This window comes from Paramisgurnus dabryanus, chromosome 2 (assembly GCF_030506205.2).
Source record: "Paramisgurnus dabryanus chromosome 2, PD_genome_1.1, whole genome shotgun sequence".
Taxonomy (NCBI): Eukaryota; Metazoa; Chordata; class Actinopteri; order Cypriniformes; family Cobitidae; genus Paramisgurnus; species Paramisgurnus dabryanus.
The window spans coordinates 21249097-21273145 of NC_133338.1; the positions used below are offsets into that span (position 1 = coordinate 21249097).

General features: G+C 37.3%; 1 protein-coding gene and 1 non-coding gene across 2 annotated transcripts in view; both read left to right on the forward strand.

The window, feature by feature from the left end:
- LOC135730614 (dynein axonemal heavy chain 2-like) overlaps positions 1 to 24049 on the forward strand; it is a 78823-nt gene that overhangs the window by 22495 nt on the left and 32279 nt on the right. The window contains exon 8 of the mRNA XM_065248514.1: positions 7802 to 7959. Coding sequence (XP_065104586.1) covers positions 7802 to 7959 — 158 coding nt within the window. The remainder of the gene's footprint in view (positions 1 to 7801; positions 7960 to 24049) is intronic.
- On the forward strand, positions 14189 to 14351 carry LOC135730920 (U1 spliceosomal RNA). Its single transcript, XR_010526131.1, has one exon. It is a non-coding gene; the product is annotated as a U1 spliceosomal RNA (small nuclear RNA).

Genomic DNA, 24049 nt, shown 5'->3' on the forward strand with positions numbered 1-24049 from the left:
GACCATCAGTCATATTTCATTCTGCATGACTTGAGTGATGTTTTATGCTTGCATGTCACCTTAAATACTCTGTTCTATAGACCTTTCTCACAACTTCCGTATTTATGACCGGAAATACGCAATCGTCGCGGAAATTTACTTCCTCCGCATTCAAGGCAATGTAAAAAGCCGTATCTGTTCCATCAATTCTCTGTTGATGGTGAAGTTAGACAGAAGTGGATTCAGGCTATTCGGTGAGACTTATAATGTGTCGTTTTAGTTAACAGTTCAGTAACAGTTAGACTCGCTCTCTACTTACCTAGAAATTTATGGACAAATTCTTCATGGAAAAAGTTTTCCTCCATTAGTCGTGTCACATCAGCAAATGTAATATTTGGCAAATCCGTTAACAAAGTTGTGTAGACTTTTTGATCCATTTTAAACTTGCCCGGGTTTATGTTTTTCTAGTGTGTTGACGCTTGACAGGAACTTCGCTTACACGACGATTACGTATTTCCGGTTACTGTGAGAAAGGTCTATTAGAAAGGTTTACAATGCGCCTCACACACACACATATATTCAGACATAAGGCATGTTATACATACGGATTGTAATATTTATTATTTAGTATTATCATATCATATTGCAACTGGCAGTACAGGACATTGTGTAAAGAAATGCGAATGTATGTTAAATATATGACGTTATGTCTATATTGGGTTGCAATACTCTTACAATGAAGACCGATTCACTACACCTTGACATTATAATGCAGAACCGACTACCCATGCCGTCTGTCTAGACTCAAAGACCAATCCTGTCTTGCATAGTTTTGTGTGAATTAGCTGAGCTTGCACACTCGGAGGTTTCTCAGAAACCAATGCACTCACACAAACATCTCCAAGAAGAACCAGCAAACCTATGCAGTCATATTAATCACTTCTGAAACCTAAGCAATCCCCACACTTTCGGCACATCAAAGTTTGGATTCATGCGGGCTCCGCCCCACAGATAAGCCATCAGCCGCTGTCGTGTGGCACATGTAACATGTTTTTCAGATCACAGGAGTGGACCTTACCTCTTTATGCCGCACGCTTGCATCACCTCACTTGCTTTTTATTTCGGTCCCTCACTCTTTAAGAGCATCAGGGAAAGCATTTAACCTTTTGTAATTACGCTGTGACCCTTCCTCTGCAGAAATCACACAGTTTGTTTTCTTCTTTTTAAGTTTTTTTCATTTTTCCTTACTTTCATTATCTTTTTGAAAACACATCAAGGCAAATGGCACTGCTACAAAAACATTTGGCCTAATTGTTTCCTGAAACATGAGTTTGTGAGCGCCACTAAAATGCCCACAATTGGTCTGCAGTTGTTCTCCAAATGACCATTTTTATTCAGTGAGGTCAAATTGTGCACCTTGACAGAATTAGCACAAGAGTTGTGGAGAATCTGCTCTGAAAAATTAAATGTTTCCCTGTTGGTCAAACTTAATACAAACTCTCACAGCTGTGCTGGTGATTACAGTACTACCCACCTAACTAGAAACACAGGCATGTCCCTAACCTTCCCTTTGTCCCTGAACTTCTGTTCATTCCCCACTTTAATTTTTTATGCACTCTTAATAGAGTAGTTCTCCAAAGATGTTCTTTCATTTTGTATGCCATTTCAAACACATATACTGCTGTTTTTTCAAAGAGTAATTTTCCATTTGTGGTGAACTTTCTTTAACCTATCAGTACGCCTTATTCAGCCTGACGCCATTTTGATTCCAAAATGAGGCTGTGAGTGATGAATGTCCAGAGCGTGCGCTTTAAACCTATTCTTTGTACCGGGATGCTGGTCATTCAGTCATCAAAACACAGAAAATACATCATTTTACAAATTTCCACATGGACAACCTGAGAAATCATGGACTGTTAAAAGAGAAGGGACATATGACCTAATTTTGAGATAAGAGCAGCGCAATGTGTACATATGGGGCTCTATCTTACACCCGGTGCAATGCAGCGCAATGCGCGACGAGCACCATTCGTACCTTTCACGTATTCGTATAATTTTCACGTTCAGTGCCACGTTGTTTAAATAGCAAATGCATTTGCGCCCCCTTTTGCGCCCATGGGCGTTCTGGTCTGAAAACGAGGTGTGTTCAGGCGCATTGTTGGCACGTTGCTATTTTGAGGCAACTAAAATAGACTACGCCATTGACCAACAAAAACCTGCTCTAAAGTTTAAAGTCAATGGCGAAATGTGTTTTATGTTATTTAAAGAGCGCATTAGTAATATGCGCCTATAAACGGGACGACAACGTGGGTTTGCTTATCACATACATGAATGCACAGCAGCACAAAACGCTTTTAAATATGAAAGATTAAAGGATTGAATGTAAAAGATTATTATTGAGTCTCTTGGACATTAATGAGGACAAATTATGAGACATTACAAAGCGCAAAGGGCTGCTTCACCTGTAGCCTGTTAAGTAAATAAATGCTTTAAACATATGCATCTGTTTTAAGATGTTCTTTTTTAAATGCTACCTCACGGTTTTATTGTATATGATGACCTGTGGATATGGTGAGATTGGAATTTTTTTTAAGTAATGCTTAAAAAAACTGATGTCGCTGTCCAAGTGCTGAAACGTGCGGAGAGTCGTTTGTAAATTCACTGTAAAAAAATAGCTGTAATTATGCAACTGGTTGCCAGTAACTTACTGTAGACGATAAAGACGGAAAATTTGTAATGTCCATTTAACTTTGAACAAACTGTTGCCAGTAAATAACATAAATGAAAAATCTACAGTAAGTTACTGGCAGCAAGTTGCCAGTAATACCCAATAATACTGTAATTTCTACAGAAATATTTTACAGTGTTCTTTATCTGCTGTTTGTTACAAATAAAGTATTTTTAGAGTAAAAACCTTTTCTTAAATACTTGTAAATTATTTTTTGATGATATTGGATAGCTAAACATTTAAAGCAATAAAAAGCCTGCTTTTTTACTTCCATGACTAAAAGAAAACGGGTTTTAAAGGTTTTAATAAAAAAATAACAATTTCAATACAAGTAAAAAACAACACAATTATTTAACAATAAACTGGGGATCTTCTTCCTCCGCTTAGTTTTTCAGTTTACGAAGTCCGTCATCTAAATAGGGATTAGACATTTTTAAACGCTTTTAAAGAGGATGAGAGCTGAGACTCTCTTTGGTTTATTGCACGTTACGCCCAAAATACTCCCATTACTCATTAAAAAAATAGAACCAACCTTTTTCGACCATGCGCTCAGTGCACAAACCATTTTTCCCGTCGTTAAATTAGCAATAGTGGATTCGGACACACCCATTTAGACGTTGCGCTGTGCGCTTTAGACAATGCGCTTAGATCATTAAAATAGGGCCCAAGGTCTGTCTTGGTATTAGCCTGTTGGCTGCTAATTTCTAATGTACAGTAGTAAGCATGCCAAATTTTTCTTCAAAACACTAATATTGTTCCTTATAACTAAGTACATATCTCCAATTTCGTACAGATTACAAAAACGCAAGACATGAATATGTTTTTTAAGCACATTGACCAGAATTACATTTTAAGCACATTCAACACAAGCAGGATTCATTTCTAATGAAATAACATTTGAAGAGTTGGTTGCAAAACTATTTTAAAACAAAAAGTTACAAAATCAGTATTGTATCTGGTCAGTATTAAAAAGTCAATTTTACTCAAAATCCGATATCTGCCTAGTTATTCTGTCATCTTTTATCCCTTTTTTCCAAACTGCGACAAATGCCAGTCCTCCTTCTCTGCAGAATGCATTAAATCTGCTTAACCAATTACAGCACACCATTCTACGCATTGTTAACAATAATGGTGGCACTTTGAATTCATACAGAATTCTAGTTTTCCTCATCTACTTTGCACTTTGTGATCAACAAACAAACAAAAACAAATAGTAATTTTAATAGTTATAATAGTTATTAATAGTTTTTTTTTTTTGATGAGGTATTTGTTCCAGAATTCAGTTTAGTCACTAGCAAGACCATTAAACACACGGAGACTGGAAGTTAAGTATAGCCCAGACGGGTAACTGCGACAACGCACGTGTGTCCAATGAAACCGTCTATACAATCTGGAGATGTATACTTTGTTGTTGTCATTAAATATGTGTTGTTGCACTATATTTGTGTTTTAAAGAAAGTAAAAGTTGACAACATGAGAAATTAGCGATTAGACAACAGGCTAATATGCAAAACAGATATTACGTATATACATGTGTCCCTTCTAATTTTAACAATCCATGTTTCTTTTTGTTGTGGAAATGTGTAAAACAATGTATTTTCTGTGAACGATCAGCATCCTGATACAAAACAATAGGTTTAGCGCACGCTCTAAACATCCATCCCTCACAACCCCGGTTTGGAATCAACATGGTGGCAGACTGAATAAGGTAGGGTGACCATATGTGCCATTCTTCCTGGACGCGTCCTGGCCAGTATTTCTGGTGCGTCTTCGGGAAGTCATATTTGTGGAACGCATACGTCATAGAGAATTATTATTATTATTATTATTATTTTTATTATTATTATTACAGAAAAGCAACCGTTACATTTTAAAGGGATAGTTCGGCCAAACATGGTAATAAACCCATGATTTACTCACCCCCAAGCTGTCCGAGATGCTTATGTCCATCGTTTTTCAGACAATCATTTAATCAAATGTGAAGTTACGGGGTCCATGTTCTTCAAGTCCAAAAAAAGTGCATCCATCCTTCAGAAAATAAATCCAAACGGCTCCAGGATGATAAACAAAGGCCTTCTGAGGGTAATTTGCGCAGTTTTGTTGTAGAAATATCCATATTTAAAACTTTATAAACGAAAATAATACCTTCCGGTAGCGCCGCCATCTTAGACTCCTCTGTATTCAGGAGAGAGTATTAGCGTAGTGTACGCACTTTTCTTAGTGACGTATGACAAATTCGGAGGGCCAGGGCACAGAGCAGCAGCACAGAAACCTCCATAAGCTGCGTAAAGCTCTCATCTTGAATGCGGACGCGACTAAGATGACGGCATTACCGGAAGCATGTTATTTTCGTTTATAAAGTTTTAAATGTGGATTTTTCTACAACAAAACTGCACGGGTTACCCTTAGAAGGCCTTTGTTTATCATCTTGGAGCAGTTTGGATTTATTTTCTGAAGGATGGATGCACATTTTTTGGACTTGAAGGATGTTGACCCCATAACTTCACATTTGATTAACTGAAAGATCTAAAACATTTTCTAGAATAACTGAAAATGTGTTCGTCTGAAAAATAGACATATGCATCTAGGACAGATTCTGGGTGAGTAAATCATGGGTTTAATATAATTTTTGGCCAAACTATCCCTTTAAGGTAAGAATGAAACTATGATTGTATGTCTTATGTTTTAAACTGAATGGCGCCACCCTAGAATAAGGTGTAATGTACATGCCTGCAGTTCATTCAGTTAAGCTATAAGCACTTGTTCTTACATTGCCAAATACATCGGGTATCTAATTTAATTGTTAAATTGTCGAAACATCACAGAAAACTTTTGTTAACTTTTTGTAAAGTTAGTGCTAAAATATTTATTTTTAAAAGGAATTAAAGTTTCTTTTCAGCTGCAATGGACTGGCGTGGGCATTTTTGTTGAATTTCTCTTAACCTGAGTGAAAGATTTTGGCAACTCTCTGGAGATTTGATGTTTTTTATTGCTATTCTATGAAATAATGTGCCGTTTTTCCCATGGCAGTTTCACCGTGGCATGAATGCACTATGAGTATAAATCACCGGCTAAGCTCCATTAATACTCAGTGGCTTGGATCTTTGTAACTGGTTCACAGCGCTTGCCCGCGCTCATGTAGGACTGATGGGAGATCAACTTCCTCAACCCAATTTTAAAACAAAACAATTTAAACTAAATTAAGAAAACTGTTCTCAAATCAGAATGTTACAGTGATTTCCATCAACGTCCATATACATATAAATGGTCCATAAAGTCCAGCCAGCGTTTTGTTGTCATTGGCTGTGTGCAGTATAGTTTGTAGCAGTAGCGTTTAATGAAGGTGAAATGGCCCCCAATATTTGTTCTCCTTTATAGATTAAGGTTTTGCTTGCAGAACGTTTCATGGCTAAAAAATAATTATTTCAACAGGGAAAGGTTTTAATGTGCTTGCACTGAGGAAGGAGAAAATGAAAGGAAGAGAGATGGAGCAGAACTCGCCTTCTCAATTCAGTTTCCAGTTAAAGGTTTCCAGCTAATAATTTCCAATCAGAGGGCATCTGAGTCACAATGTTTGTGTTTGTGCGTTTTCGTGGGTATATTTGTACATGTGCGTCACGATCACCTTCCCTTGCCTCCCCCTCAGGGCTTCGGCGTTTCTTTATTTGTTTTTGGTTTTGTCTTTTCCCTCCATCCTATTTTTCAGAGCTGGTAAAGCCTACATCGGATTTAATATCATTTTCCAATCAGCCAGCGCTAGGGGGCACGGACTTTTGACTCGGGCGTGCTGTTCCGTTTAATACCAAAAGAAAAAACAAGAAGGAAAGAGCAAGTTCAAAAACATATGGCCTTCAATGGAATATAATTTGTAATAATTGTTGCCAGTATTTCAAGACCGGTATCCTCATTGTTATTTCGTACGTGAGATCCGTGGCTCTTCAAGCTGTCTGCTTCCGTCTGTATATGAAACACCATCTGCTGGGGTTTCTTAAAGCTCAGTGCCTGTCATCTATTCTTACCTCCTATGTCCACCAAAATCGTACTTTCAGCTCCCCAGCGAATGACTGCGACGTTTTTTCTCCGCACCAAAGGTAACATGCGCCTCTGCGTGCTGATTTTCAAGAGCTGCAGTGACAGAAAAAAAAAGACTCTTGATTGCACAAGGCCTTTGAAATCTCTCGAGGCGTGGGACATGTGTTGTCTTCATTTACGGAGGGTTTTTTCCTATAAAGAGAGTAATAGAAAAAATATTATGAACTCGGGTGCTTTTTAATTCTGTGGCTCTCTTAACCTTTTGCTTAAATGAAAATTTTGAGTCATTTACATATCAGTTAAATTTCCACTTGTTTTTTGCTTCCTTCATTAAAACTGGAATTTGCCTGCCGCTGTAATCAGGGTGTAGTGCACATGACACACATGCACACACACACTCATGGTTTTACAAACATACACATATTTTTTTATTTTCTACATTCATATCTCTCTCTCTCTCTCTCTCTCTCTCTCTCACACACACAACACACACACACACACACACACACACACACACAATTAATTCAGCCCTGTGTCTGATGTGCTTCTGTCGGATTTAAGTACTGATCATAGAAATGAAAGGGAATCTGTCATTTCACATCTTCCACTATATACATCCTCCGCGATAATTACACTATCTTCCTCTCTTTGTCACTCTTTCTTCGTTCTTTTTTTGCTCATTTCTATACACCGACCTCTGTGTTTTGTAAGCCGTACGTGTCTGAGTGACATCGTGCACAAAAGCCCGGGTTTAACAGGAGCAAAGCCTGTCTGATTCACAGCAAAGTTCATACTCAAGGTTAATCTACACCTGAATGCAGAGCACATTACTACACACCTGTCTGTGCTTGCTTTAGTTCACTCAATGCCGTTCTTTCATCAAACATTCATGTGCTAATCTGCACAGTTATGAAACCGAATATCAAGATAGGCTGTAGAAATAGGCACAAAGGATCTATGGGTGGTTCATCTACCCTGTACAGTATGTATGTGTGTGTCTGATGTTTTGTATTGGAGGTATTCATACGCTGTTTGTGTTATCTTACTGGTTTTTTTTTTCAGATGAGTAATGAGATCATTCGTCTGTGCCGTAGAGAGATCTCTCTGGACAGGATTTTCCAGGGTTACGTGATCTCCAGCAAACAGATTCTGAATGAGTGTATCCAGTGCTGTCTGGCATGGAAAGAGATCTACCTGCACACCTCCCAGCTCCACCACAAGTATTATATCATTTAATCACCATTTTTGTCTCTGTGAGTTGTGCTCTGTTGCCTGCACCACAGGATCGCAGCAACTTCAGCTGCACTGCGATTGCACAGTGTGACCGCAGGACCTCTCATCATAATTCGGAGAGCTACTGCGGTCATAACTTAAGTAAAGTCTTATTATTTAGAAATGATTTGGCTTCTTAAGTGATTTATCTCTGCTTGAATTGTGTTGTAGTATTATCACTGCAACTACGAGTTTAGCTATTACTGCAGTACTACATCTAATACCAATAGTGATACCAATAACCTTTACTGTTTCTGCTTAATTTGGCACCGTTACTATGGTTATCTGCATTACTTCCATTACATACTCATACAGTCACATATGTTTTTATCCAAAGTGACTTGCAGTGCATTCAAGGTTTACAAATGTTTAGTATGTGTGTTCCATGTGAAATCAACTACAGGAGAACTGACCTTACCATACTTAGCATTTAAGAAATAGTTTACCAAAAATATTTATGTCATGTATTTGACTTTCTTTAGTTAAACGCTCCAAAAAGCTCCAAAAGGCACATAAAGTACAGCCATCATTAATCCAAATGACTCCAGTGAGGAATAAAAGGTGCCTTAAATAATGATGTCTAATAATAAATGATGAAAAAATTAAATGTCTTCTGAAGCTAAATGACAGACTTGCTCCCCGGGCGATGCAGGGATTGCTGCCCACAGCTTTGGGTATGTGTGTTTATCACAACTTTCAGTGCGTGTGTTCATTGGGATTGGTTAACTCATTCCCCGCCAGCTTTTTTTAGCTGTCCGGACCGCCAGCATTTTTTGTGATTTTCACAAGTTTCACAAATTGCCTTCCAGGAAAATTTTCTTCTAAAAATATATAAACAAACAGACCCTCTCCTTTCAAACAAACAAACAAAATGGTGAAAAAAAGTTTCATCCTATTTTATTTTTCTCTGTTTATAAACTCTTAAATATGGTTATTTTTCTTCAAAAATACAAAATTGTAAGCAAAAAGCTGAAGTAATTGCATTTTTGTGAAGGAATTTTGTTAGAGATCAGATTCAGAACGATTTTTAAAACATAAACGTAGTGTAAAATTAATAAATAATGTTTTGCTTCAGTAAGAGCGGCATCAGGAACACATTTTTTTTCATGCAAATGTTTTCTCTTAATTGACAAGATCAATAGCGGAGAATGAGTTATTTATCACATTTTAAATAGGGGTTATTAGTTGACAAACCATGTCACACATTCATTGTGAGAGAAAATAATACATTTTTTACCTTATTTAGTGATCAATATGTCACATATCCAGGGCAGCATGGAGATAAGTGCATTTAGATCAGATATTGATGGCACATCAGAATCTGATTAATATGTGTGTTTTGTCACAACACACTGCTACTGCCTCTGCTACCTTTATCCATGTTACTATGATTGTTTGCATTACTGCCACTACTCATAAAAGCATTACTATTAATTAGTGGTGGATGATATGACTATTTCTCGATAGGATTCATATTATATTATGGAAACAATATGTATTACGGTAGAGTTTTCTTTTTCTTTTAATAAGGTTGTTATGTAATGAAATTAAATTAAATTAAATTAAATTTTCATAACTCTGACAAAAAAACAAAACCCAAGCTCACTGAAGATAAACAGTCAGTGATAAAATAGGGATAATAAATAACACCTAATAACTCTTAACACCTAAATAGTAGTGTTTATGAGGACACTTTTTGACGCATATGTGTATTTAAGGCCAGTCAAGCTGCAAAAATGCTTAATGAGCAGCGGAAGCACGCTCTTCTCACACAGAAACAGCATGCACATTTAGCACTGTTGTTTGTGTTCAATGGCTTTAAATCACTTGTTTTAAAACTGGGTTGTTTAAAAGTACAATTTGTAAGATATTTGCAGTAAAATATCCCAAAACCACTAAGGCATTGTTATATATTTTGTCCAGCTGATTACTTACTATATTTCTAATGTTTTCAACTACTAGTAAATTATGAGAAAATTGCCATTCTACCTGTCAATGACGTTAATATCCACGTTACCCTTGGTTACCGCCTTTACTGATGTAGAAACCACATGACAACAGTGTCATGGACAAATGTGGCAAAAGTTATGTGTTAGTGTATACAGAGGTGTAAAGAGTAGCTGAAAGCCATACTTGAGTAAAAGTACAAATTCCTTACTGTAAAAATTACTCCACTACAAGTTACAAGTCACCAATTTAAATATGACAAGAGTAAAAGTATTAAAGTAACCCAATTTAAAAGTACTCAAGTATTTTTACTCGTACTGAATGTTGGCTCAAAGATGCACTAGTCCTCAACACAAAGAGACATTGTAGGTCTGGGCAGTGAAAACTAAGAAAGTTTATCTATGATGTAGGGCTGTCAAAATTGCTCAAAAATGACGTTCGAATATTCTCCCTAAAAAACCCACGAATATTCGAACTATTCGAATATCTGGTTGCCCATTTTTTTAACAACGTTTAACGACGCATTACGTCAATAACAGGACAAATTAATATAAAGAGACATAACTACTTCTATAGGTAGTCTATTTAAGTTTAAACATATTTGACAACGTATATTACATACACAAAACGAGTAAATCAAGAGACATCAAAATGATATGGTACCTCGGTTACATTGCTTGACAAAACTCCCTGATGCCTGCTCCATCCACGACACTGATCGGTCTCATGTCCTTACAAATGAACGAAATTAATTTCTCCGTTATGACCTCTTGTTGTGTTGCAGACAAATAGCTTGTGGCGGGCGATGCAAAGTAAGTGTTAAGACGTGACTGTTTAGCTGGAGTTCCACACTTTGTGGTCTCGTACACACTGCAAACTTTCAGGAGTGACAACCGCATTTAAATGTGAAAATATGATGATTGACACGGAGATAACCATAGCAACGGTCTGCCGTCTTGCTTATCACTCACAGCTTTGATGAAAATAATTTAACAGCATTATGTTTTGCAATAAACCTCCGTCGTGTCGTTGTGTATTGTACGCATTTGTGAGGCTGCGCGCGCTCTTGCAGTGTTGCCAGGTCCTCGTCTTTTTTGTACTCACATTCCATTTTAGCGCTTAACCGTTTATGGCTCATAATGCGATCAAGTATTTGGTGTTGTTAAAATGTGAAGGTGCCAGTCCCAATATTATGATATTTGAGGTAAAGCGTTTGGATTTATTTTGGTTTATTATTGGATTTTTCTTGTTCGCTGTTTTTTTAGTGCAAGATCTGGCAACACTAGTCAGCAAGCGCTTGTGCCTCTGTCATTCTCTGTACCGCGCATACAGAAGACTTTTCCCCCTTGTAATAATTTATTTCTTCAGAAGAGAGACCTGTCATGTCCATGATGCACGTTTAAACACTTTATTAACTAGTTGTTCATTTCGGTTATGTAGGCTACACACTATGCAAAGTTTCTGTAAACGCGGTTGTCACTGCAGTTTGCGGGAGTTAATGCGGTTGTAGAATGCGATTGTCAGTCACGTAAATTACTGAAGTGTGTGTGTACAGAACAGGATTAAGCATTAAAAGTTGAAGTGACAAACAAATTAATATGCACTGTGTACAAGATGCCATGCTCATTTGGGTGCACATTTTCGAGATGTGACATCATGTTGCTAGTGGTCGAATGGTATGCTAACAACTTTATCTCGCGGCTCAACAATTTTACCTCCTACCAACCAAAATCCAAACTACTTCCTGACATAGCTTTTAGATTTTTGGGGGTTAAAATCGCTTTCTCTGCTGCGGTCGACTTTCTGCCATCTTCCATGCAAGACGCATAAACTTTTAATAGTGACAGACAGTGTGACCACTGTGACCTGTCCCTGAACCAGGCGCATTAATGCGCCCACTTACAAAGCAGACAGCCACGCCTCTACTACCGCGGGCTTTAAAAAAAAAATAATAATTTATTCGAATATTAATTTTCATGTTCGAAATTCGTTTTTTTTTAACTATTCGAATATATATTCGAATTTAGAATATTCGTTGACAGCCCTACTATGATGTTTTATTTCCTAATATAAAAAAGAAATCAAACACCTCAAAATTTTGACCTGGCAGAACAAACACAGATTAAACATAGTCATAGTCTTTTGACTAAAATGTAATTTAGTTTTAGTCATATTTTTGTCATCTGAATTGATTTAGCTTTAGTCTAATTTTATTCAACTAAATGCCATGAGATTTTGGTCTAGAAATCTACATAAAATTTAAATGTGCCATGCTGAAAAATATATAGCCTAACTTTGTGATATAAATATATGGTAACACTTTACAATAAGGTTCATAAGTTAACATTAGTTAGCTACATTAGTTAACATGAACTAATAATGAACTGCACTTATACAGCATTTATTCATCTTTGTTAATGTTAATTTCAACAATTACTAATACTTTATTTAAATCTTGTTAACATTAGTTAATGCACTCTGAACTAACATGAACAAACAATTAAAGCTTAAATTTTTTTTTTGTTAACTAACATTAACAAAGATGAATAAATAATGTAATAAATGTATTGCTCATGGTTTGTTCAAGTTGGTTAATACATTAACTACTGTTAACTAATGAACCTTATTGTAAAGTGTTACCAAATATTCTTATATAGGCCTATCCTAAAAAAGATATAATTTTAATATTTTAAAAAAATCCAGTTAACTAAAATTACACCAACAGATATATGATAATGCATATTAAAAACGTGAAGTTGTTCATTTGAAAGATTAATTGTAAACACATGTAGTACGTAACACCACTCTCTCACACTAAGTGCACTACATTTCTTCCGTCATGCATCCCTCTTTACAGTAAATACATTACAGCATACTTGATTAAATGTGAGGACAGTGAAATTGTACACTTATTATCAATCTTATAATGTACTTAAGTTACTTGGGCAATCAGTACAGGACCTCGCTGGTTTATTTTGGCTTATATGGTAAGTTATATCAAGTTATGTAACTCAGGTTAGCTGATAAAGTAGCATCAGAGTATACAAACATTTGTGCTTGCCTTTGAGTTGCGCGATGACCCTCCTGCAATCGCGCATCACTTTTGTTTTGATTGTAGCATCATCACATGTTTAACAAAGGGTCCCTTGACTGAAGCAAATGTGATATGCATCCATATGTTTGCTCTTTATCTCTTCTTTCAGTCCAGACGCGAACTTTTCTCTACAGTTTATGACATACGCAGCACGCAGATGTCCCGCTACGGTGGCTCAACGCAAGCCATTCAGCGTTTGACATCAAAGTACCGCGAGACCAGACTTCTCCATATGCATTTGATTCGCTCTCGCAGTACTTTGATTTCATATGATTGCTCTGCGCAGCGCCAAATGAAGTCCCTCAGTTGTGTGTGTGCGTGTAACACCTCGCGACCACAGATTCTATCCATCATCACCCGCTGACACTTTCGTCTCGTTTTTATTTGACGAATAAACAATGTAGCGAGTAACGTTAAGTGTCATTTCAAATGTAGTGGAGTAAAGAGTACAAATACCCGATCAAAAATGTAATTGAGTTGAGAGTAAAAGTTGCCTATATTTTTGATACTCAGTACAAGTACAAAGTAGCCCAAAAAATACTTAAGTACAGTAACGAAGTACATTTACTCGAGTACTTTACACCTCTGAGTGTATAGTCTGTTGGGCTACTTGCTTGTTCATGGTAAATTTGTTAATCTGAACACTTAATTCCATGCTGTGTTAACACACCATTGTATTGGACTAATACTCTAACATCTATGACTAATAATTTCGTTTTGAACATTACATGAAACTTTAAATAATGAATTGAACGATGTCATAAAACGCAACATTAATACAACTTTATTACTTTACCTCATGCGTTAACATGATTTCTCGTTCCTGTCTGATTGATGGTCATCAGCGGTTGAGTAAAAGACAACAAATCCCATTATTCCACGCTTTTTCAGAGCGTCATTAATCTACGTCATTGTTATTGTTTTGATCGTGCGCCCTCTAGCGGTGGATTCTACAAATTGTATCTTTAAATACGTTAAAATTATGAACATGCACACAACAACGTAACCTCGATAGATAGACAAAAATCTTTACCATTTAACTAATTTCAACCGGTATATCATACCAACCTGTTTATCACCCACCCCTACTATTAACCATTACTGCCACTACCCAATTACCTGTTAAGGTAGCAGAGGTACTTACTTAGCAGGAGAGACACCACAATCAAGAAGGTGGTTCACCCAGGGTGAGGCTCAGCCATTGCACTTCCGCTGTTCTGACCCCTGTGAATTCCCCAAATGTGGGAAATCTCGGATGCAAAATTTCATGTACTGGGGACTGTGTTTGTGCTCTCCTTTGATTTTTTCACCTTACAAAGTGGCTTACAACAAGAATGTTGGACACCTGCTTCCTTTTGCACTGTTACCGCGACAATAGTCACCAGTAGTCTTGCTTCTACTACTGTTGTTGACACCTCAGTTGTTACCAGTACCTCTATTTCTACTTTATTTGGCCACTTCAGCTTCCTTGTCATCTACACCTGAGTGTTCCCATCCTCCTCTAGTGCTCTTCTGAGTCAGCTCTATGCAGTCAGTGTTGAGACCCCAGTCTTTCTTTCTATACAGCAGCCAGTACAGAACGCACTTTAAACCTGTATTATTTACCGCCCGCCCCGCTCTTTCTCTCTCTTGGCTTTTTGGCCCTTCCTCTCTCTTTCCTTTCCACCATCTCTAGCTCCACTTAACCCACCCAGCCAACTCGGCCTTTTCACACAATACTAGGTCTCTCTCTCTCGCAATGGAAGTGATACCGCCATGCTTGTAAATGAGAGTGCCAATGCCGTGCCGTGATTGCAGCCTACTGCCCAAAGAACAGCATTTTACGGTGCAATGACAGAGTTTCATCTTCAAAGTGATGGTAACTTACTGTCAAATGACAGGCTGAGCTGAGCTGTTATCTATTTAATAGGAGCTCCCCAGAGTTTTTTATTGCACTTGGATTAAGGTGGGGATTCGTCTCTTGATTTGATGAAACTTTGCAATGGTGTTTCATCACATCGAAGCAGAATCCGCTGTCTGTTTCGTAGTACTTCACAGTAAACTATGGTATAGCTCATAATGCTGTGATTTTGAAAGATGTAAGCAGTGTAACGTTCTGTGTTGTTGAAGTTAAATGTAGCACAGTCTTTGAGAGGTATACTGTATTCTGCTGTGTACTTGAAACATTTATTTCCCAAACAAGTTAAGAAACAAACCTGCTTCCTCTGCCTTGTCTATATTATAGGATATAGCTATTCAATTTTCAGCTTTTAATTCAGCAAGGAGCTCCAGAGATATTTCATTGAAAGTAATGTGCGTTCAACCAAACACAGCTCAATATTCTCAGTGGGTTGTAGCTCAAGATTCACCTCAACTCTGCAGTTTTTTGGAGCTTTCAAAAAACTGGAGATTTCAGCAGCTTTCGGTCTATACATAAGATAAAAAGAGTTTGATCAACGCTCTGGGCCGACTGGTTTCTGTTTATGACAGAAGGCTTCATTTATTGTGACAGAACATGAGAGTTTGCTTTGCCCGGCAGATTTTGAAATTCTTACCTTCGCTGACCCAATCTTCAAAATTACACACAGTGTTTAGAAACAATAGGGGGGTGAACTTTTTTACCTACCTGACCACCGTCTTTCTGTTACTAAGCTGTTCACAAGCTCTTACTGTGCATGGAAGAGGCGGAAAACGTGTGTGTGTGTACGTATTCATGCGTAGTTGGACGACTGAACATTTTGAGTTTACTCGCTTCATTCACGTGTTTGATTGTCTTCCATTGTTGTTTTGTTTTTCTGCCTCTGCTTGCTTCCTGTATTCACGTCACTGCTAGAGCAAGCTCCTGATTGGTTAAAGGGATAGTTCACCCAAAAATGAAAATTCTGTCATCGTTTATTCACTATCATGTTGTAACAAACACGCATACATTTCTTTGTTCTGATGAACACGAAGGAAAATATTTTGAGGAACCATTTGTGGACCCCATTTACTTCCATAGTAGGAAAAAAAGAATACTATGGATGTAAATGGGGTCCACAAACGGTTTGGTTACTAACATTTCTCAAAATATCTTCCTTTGTGTTTATCAGAACAAAGACATTTATACTAGTTTATAACAACATGAGAGTGAGTAAATTATAACAGAATGTTAATTTGGGTGAACTATCCCTTTGACACGGCCATTCGCGCTTAAAGCACCGCAGGATGCCTATTCGCATCTTTGCATTGACTTAACATGTAAATCACTCACGCTAGCCGCCTCTTCCGCATCTGTTGTTAACACACCATTACGCCGGTTTCACACCGCAAGCGTTAGCAGTACGCAAGGAGAGCGTTTGCCGAGCATGGCCATTGTGCTTTCACACCGGAAGCTATTGAAAGATACCAAGGGGACTATTTTTGGCTGCTGCATAATATTATTGCGCCTCCTGCAGCCATGTTACGGCAACAAAGTCCTTGATTATTCTGCAGAATAAGAGTATAGTTCTTAGCAATATCTGCCTAGAAAATTGCAACATTTAATTTTCCATCAGTCTAAGTACACAATGTAACTACAGAAGAGTCGAGTTTTAAATAGGAAAAATATTGAAACTCTTGTATTGATTTATTTTTGAGTGCGATGCTAATGGTCTATTCAGATATAATAGATAATGCTAAGCTATGCTAAAAGTGGTAGCGCCAGTCCCGGAGATCTGCTGAATGGATTCCAAAATGGTACGAATCAAATGTTTAACTCTAGGGGAGCTGGAAAATAAGTATATTTAAAAAGAAGTGGAGTGTCCCTTTAATATGTACCATGTAGGTAGAGATATGTACACATTTGCTACTAAAATGTACCTTTTGAGGTACTAATATTTACTTTTCAGGGAATAAAATCCACTATTTGGTATTTACCTCTGATGTACTAATATGAACTATTAGTGGCCTATGGCGTAGCCCAGGGGTAGTCAACTGGCGCCTGCAGGCCAAATGCAGCCCTCCAATCATCTATATCCGGCCCGCCGGTCATCTTTGTCTGAATTAAAATCAGCATGGTTACTTTTACCTTTCCAATGTACATGACAAAGGACGGCCAATAAACCGGACGGAGAGACGGAAAAGGGTTGCGTGGGGTGCCAACCATCTGTGGGTGCGTAATTATTAGATCCGATTTGAGCTTTGGATGCATAAAAAATATACTTGTGCGACTACACCGCATGTGACACGCCGACCGGAAGTGATGTATTTCAGTGTGTCCCAATCAAAACACCATGTGCAAGATATAAATTACTAATCCTTTTTTATTTAACTTTATCAGTAACACTTGAATTCTTTAAAAATGATTGATTACTGATAAGTAAAGTATTAACTATAAATTTTTAATGTTGATTAAAGGCTTTTGCGCTGAAATGAGCTTCTCTGCCATGTTGTCACAGTTTTCTGAATAAATTGAAATTTCATTACGGCTGCCACTAGGGCAGTGAATTCCGTCAGTCTCATCCAAATGTAGTGTACAATGGAAATATCTATAAAATATAAAAAGCCAACAGGAACTACAATTTTAGTCATTAGGAGAAGACTGATGTCTGTAGTGAATACTTGAAATGTAACAAAGTATGAAGTTATTAACAAAAGAAGAACTCTGCATAGTGCTATACAAAAACACACGTATATATATATATATATTTATAATAGTTAAAAGTAAAAAATATATCAAAGGTAAAAAAGGGATAAAAGTTTGCTCCGCATCATATTTACAATTTTAAAATCTGGTCCTCAAAGAAGAGTAGTTGAAGACCCCTGGCGAAGCCTGAACGCACACGTGTCATTTCTACGTGGACCGCAAGTGCTGTGATTGGTTTGCTAGAACCCCTTCCTCAGGTCCATAAAATCTGTGTCTCATTTCCCATTTCCAATAGCACAGAAATTCAGGTTTAATATGTTCATCCCCTGTAAAGCACTGCCAAAAATCTAATCTAAACAAAAGATTAAAAATAGATGACAATTCTGACCCATCTCTAGTTTATATAGACTTTTTAATGAGTGACAAAAGCATGTGTTTGACATATGACAGGAAACGATGTATCATGTTCAATTGCATAAAAGTGATTGATGATTCTCGACAGAAAATACAACACAAACTGATTGGCATAAGAATAGCAGAGTTTAAAGCTGCTTTGACAGGGAAGACAACTAAGCTCGCAAGTCTGAGAATGACAATAAACGACAAAAACATGAAGACGTACCATCATATTAATAGAGGTATTTGTCAAAACTGAATACTCCTGTTTACTTTTCAGTGCTATGTTACCTGGTATTTTGATGTGCAGAAAAAGAAACAAATCATTAGTTTTCTCGAATAAAAAGGTACTATTTGAATGACTGCACCAGGAGTGTAATAGAACGAATGCAGAGGAGCATGCTACTGTAGTTTTGTTATTATTATAAGACCTTTGTTGTTGCAATGGCCTGCCAGCTGCAGCAATAACAGCCTGCGCTCCTGTGGCCGTGCTGGTGGCGGCACTTGAAGTGAATCGATTGCTGCACTTTGTAAATTCAATACAGAGCTGCAACTAAAAACTTAAGGCACGGCAGGCCTCTGAGGTAGGATTTGATTGTCCCCGCTTTACGATGTATTGACTGTGGGAGTGAATGGTCTGTGTAAAGCAGACCGTGTTATAAATGGGTAACGCTAAAGCGAGATCCAGATGCTTGAGGTTTGGTGTTAAGCAAAGCAAGACCCCTTTCTATTTTCATTTTGAAAATGGAGACCATTATGCAAACACACACCTCACCCACATATACAGTTTCCATATCTTAGTCCTTAACAGTTCAATTCTGAGGCAGTGTCTGATATGGTTAGGGTAGGGGTGAGGGATTTTATTCATATGTGTTTGTGTTTGTATTAAGCACATTGTGAGCTGTAAAATACTTTGCATGTCTTACATTGTTACCAGTACCCTGTTGTTTTCTGCGCAAAGAGGAAGCGCAGAAAATCGTCAAGTGACGGTATCAGTGCTTCGTGTGTCTTAGCTCAATGTCAGATACTTTGAAAGAAATGATTGATCGAAGCTAGCTGTCAACTTTATCAGTCTGGACAGCCTTGAATCAAAAGGTCACTTGTGTTTTTCTTCATAGCTGTTTTACAAAGATCTGGTGTAAGCAGATATCACTTAAATTGGTTTGCTCAACCTCATGGTATATGTATGTGTTTATAACTATGTGTGTGTGTGTGTGTGTGTGTGTGTGTGTGTGTGGTGACATATGATAAATGTGGTGCAGCACGCCCAGCCCATTCTCCTCTGTGCTCCCGGTGGCCTTTTTTTCTCTTTAACTGTCACTTAATCTTTCTATCTCATGTTTCGCCTAAAATCACGATTTTTACTTCTGTCTTCATACGAAAGAAAAATCACAAATGAGCAAATTGTGATGTCACATGCCTTATCTGGGCATGAAAATGTAAAAATTGCTTAAATTTACTTTTTTTCCCACCAGACATTGAAAAACAAAGTCTGGAGTAAATGGGAACATTAATTGAAACACTTTTACTTATCATTTAACACTTTTTGTAACATAAATTACAAAATTAGTCCTAAAAAGTCTCATTACCGCAACAGTCAGAAAACATCAACACTGACATATTTTCAAAATAACATGACAAACCTGAAAGAACATAATTTGGAGATTCTGCACATGCATATAAAATCAAAGTATTATGCGTCTATTAATTAAATTAACATTTAATAAGCATCTGTTGCGGAAATGATCATCAAAATGTCGTGTAAGCATTCTGACAAGACAATATTTCAAATTAACTGTAAAAAAATGATCTTACCTGGTAGCCTTCTTGAAGTAACTGGTCCATGTGCTTGGTCACTCAAAATCAAACTTTATTAAAATTCTGTATGTGTGCTTAAACTGTTCTCAAAAAGTGTTGCGGAGGATGAGAACATCAGGCATGGACACATAATTTTCCTAATTTTTCTTCATTATTATTATACATGAATATTCAGTAAATATTTTTTCTGTCATCTAAAGTAGTCTAGCAAAACATCCATTTATTTTTTTTCTAAATATTTTTGTGTTAATTTGATTAAATTACAACACAACGCATTTTCAAACACAGCCGGACACATTGCGGTAATGAGAATTTCAGCAGAAAATGAGATAAAATTGACAAATTATAAATTCTTATGTTGAAATCACACATTGTGCAAGGTAGAACACAGTATTGTGTTAATTTGATGCTTTTTAATATTACTATATTACACATTTTATAGCTAAAATCATTAGTGCCGTGGTGTTTCAATGGTTCCGTGAGAATCACCCGCCTACATTTTAGCAATGCCATATAAAAAGTCTGAGATTTCGATTTAATCAATTTCTCATCAAATACTTTCAAGATCTAATTATCTGAGCTCTTACTTTATGTCAACAGTTGTCCCATTTGTGTCATTTTAAATCCTAGACCAAATTGACACTGAAATAAAACATAGCTGAGAATTTAATTTTGATTTCTAAGCTTTGACGGAGCATCAGAAATTTCCTCCTGGGTTTTAGCATATACAGGACTATTTATTTTTTCTCCTTGCCTCACCTGTTCACCCCCCCCCTTCACTCTCTTGCTCCCATTCCCTCTTTTCTTTTTTCCTTAGCTTTATTGAGTTACAGAGTCAATCATGTTAGATTTTCCAGACAATGCATTTAAAGGTTGCTCAGTACGGAGCGGTACCTGCGGAGCGCTGTGTCCCTGTATGAATCGTAACCCTCACGGTCAACCCAGATGCTCTTCTGTATATTGATGGATGAACATGAATCCTTTCAGGCACAGATGACCTCATAGAAATATCTCTCATGGCTGGAATCATTACCATGGTACCACCACTGCAACCAACTGTTCAGTGAGTCGTGTTTTGAAAGTAAAGTATGCCGATTGTGTGTTTGTGTATACCATTAAACACACAGAGCACACAAACGTGTGTCCCGACTAGACACACAAATCTATTGCTTTACCCCTTTACGACTCTTTTGGACACTTTTATTACTTTAGGGTCAGGTCTGTCTCATTCAGTGTTTTCTGCAGCGCTGCTCAGTGATGGTGCGCTGCTGCTGCTGAATCTGAACGAGCCTAAAAGATTCAGAATTAACAGCAAAGAGTTTGGATGAGTCTAATAAATATGTACTAAACAAACATCTGACTCACTAACATCACACTTACGAAGGTTACAGTATGTGACAGTGTCTTATACACATTCATAAAAGAGTTTCTTTGTATTCAAGGGCAAATCTTATGTATTTTACAAGATGTAATATAATTCCCATCTGTGCCTAGAATGTGTCTGTGAAGTTTTAGCTCAAAATACCCCACAGATCCGGTGTTATAGCGTGTCTAATTTGGGTTAGAGTCTGTACCTTTAAATCCAAATAAGTTAGTGCCCCGACTCCATTACCAACAGACAGTAGCTACGTTTACATGGACACCTTTTGCACCAATCGAAATTAAATAATTCTGATTGATAAATCCTATCATAGCGTTTACATAAACAATTAACTCTTTCCCCGCAACTGACGAGTTAACTCATCAATTAAGAGAAAACGCTTCCCTGCCAATGACGAGTATTTCCGGCTTTCCGCAATACCGCTAATATCCACCGCACCCGGAAGTATTGCCCTAGGGCAAGCAGCTGTGTGTCCGTGTAAGTTTTGAGGATCGCACAAAAAATTGAATTATCTCAGCTTTTTACTCAAAATTTGGTGTTTTTGAAGAAACCTACCCATATTTGAGAGGTGATAAAAAGAGAACTTATGAAGTTCTTTCATTTAAAATATTGTATGTTTATATATTTTAAGAAGAATATTTTTTGGAAGGCATTAAACTTTTGTGAAAATCATAAAAAAATGCTGGTGCTGGCTGGCAACTTTTTTTAAAACGCTGGAAGGGAAAGAGTTAATAATGTGATCGGATCGATTCATTTTAATGGACTTAAATGGACCCCAACACTTCACACTTAACTCAACACTAAACAGTTTTTTCCAATGGAGTTTCAAAGCACTCTAAATGATCCCAAACGAGGCATAAGGGTCTTATCTAGCAAAACAATTGTCATTTTTGACAAGAAAAAAAAAAGTGCACTTTTAAACTTCTTGTCTATCTCCGGTCCTGTGATGCGCCAGCGCGACCTTATGTTATTGTGTAATGGCGTTGGAATGGTCACGTGTTACATATATGAAACGCACATTTGCGGACCATTTTAAACAATAAACTGACACAAAGACATTAATTATTATCGTTCGAACATACAACAACGTCGGAACGGTCCTCTTTCTCCACACTTGTAAACACTGGGACGTAGTTTCGCATACATCATCCGTGACCTCTTGTTGGATGATGTATTGCGTGAGGTCGCGCTGGCCCATCACAGGACCGGAGATAGACAAGAAGTTGTGGTTTAAAAGTGCATTTTTTTTTTACTTTTTCTTGTCAAAAATGACAATCGTTTTGCTAGATAAGACCCTTATGCCTCGTTTGGGATTGTTTAGAGTCCTTTAAAACTCCATTGAAAAAAACTGTTAAGTGTTGCGTTAAGTGTTAAGTGTTGGGGTCCATTAAAGTCCATTGAAATTAGAAAAATCCTGGAATGTTTTCCTCATAAACATAATTTCTTATGGACTGAACAAAGAAAGACATAAACATTTTGGATGACATGGTGGTGAGTAAATTATCTGGATTTTTTTTAAAAATATGGAATAATCCTTTAAGTCAACATCTCTAACTCGTAATAAAGTAATTGTAATGTAACTTTAACATGGTTTACAGTGTGCTGTATATGTCATTTAAAATAATGCGACCCTGGAGTCAGAGAATGTGCAAGAGAATAAACATAACGATAGCTTATCGTCTGTAATCTCTGTTATGGCTTATGTCTGACATTCACCTCTGTGTCCTTCTGTATGTTGAGACAGTACATTTATCACTAAAGGCCCAACAATGACCTTGTGAGAGATCTGCACCTCTGGAATGTCTTCTTTACTCTCTCTCTCTCTCTCTCTCTCTGTCTCTCTCTCTTTCTCTCTTTTTGTTTTCCCTATACCATTTTTGTATATGTTCGTTTGCTATCCAGTGTCTCTCTTACTGTAGTTGTACAAAAGTTGTCGTCCTGGCTGAGCCTCACTGTCTTTCGTTTGCATGACACTCGTGTACTGAAGCATAATTATGCCCCCCACCTACCCATGAGAGGGGCTCCATAAGCCCTACTTTAATTACCCACCAATTTGGACGGATTTACGCTCTTTCACATGCCAAAACATTCTTATTTCTCGTTTATCCCTGTGGTTAAAGGGCATAGCTGTCAAACTGACCACAATTCACGGTGATATTAAGTGTTTAGCAGTCAACTGAGCAGACTGGTACAGCTCTGTTCCTTTCGAATAACACGGGCTAACTGCTGATTAAGGATTTAAAAGATAAAGTTAAGATCCCCGTGCTGGGTGGTCCTGTAAATGATTCAAGTGAACGGACTGCTGGTGAGCGAACTGCTCACTGTAATTTTGATGTGTTTTCGAATCACAATCGGTAATGCTTGGCACCGCATTTCAATTTAATATCATATCCTCCACTCTGATGAATCTGATATCCGTGCTATAACCATTAGACGAAAATCGCATTTAGTCGTTATGCTAGGCATTTTTTCCTATTTACTAATACATACTGCGTTTTTTTCTTCTTTTTTGCATGAATCAAAATAGTAGGAATGATGAAAATGTGTGTTTCATACCTCGGATCCTTTCAAAAATGTATTTTATCGTAGAGGCTGTGCATAAAAGAAATACCAAGACACTGGGAAACAGATTCTTTCAAATGATGAATTTAATGTATCATGACATCAACTTTTATGTGGAGTTTCTGAGAAAAGACCACTAAAACCCAGACTATGCATCTGGTCTCTCTTTGTGACTAATGCACTCGCTTTACGTGTGTTTTCACATCCATTCTGTAATAAAGTCCCCCTTGCTTTCTCTGAATATTTCTCTCACGCTCC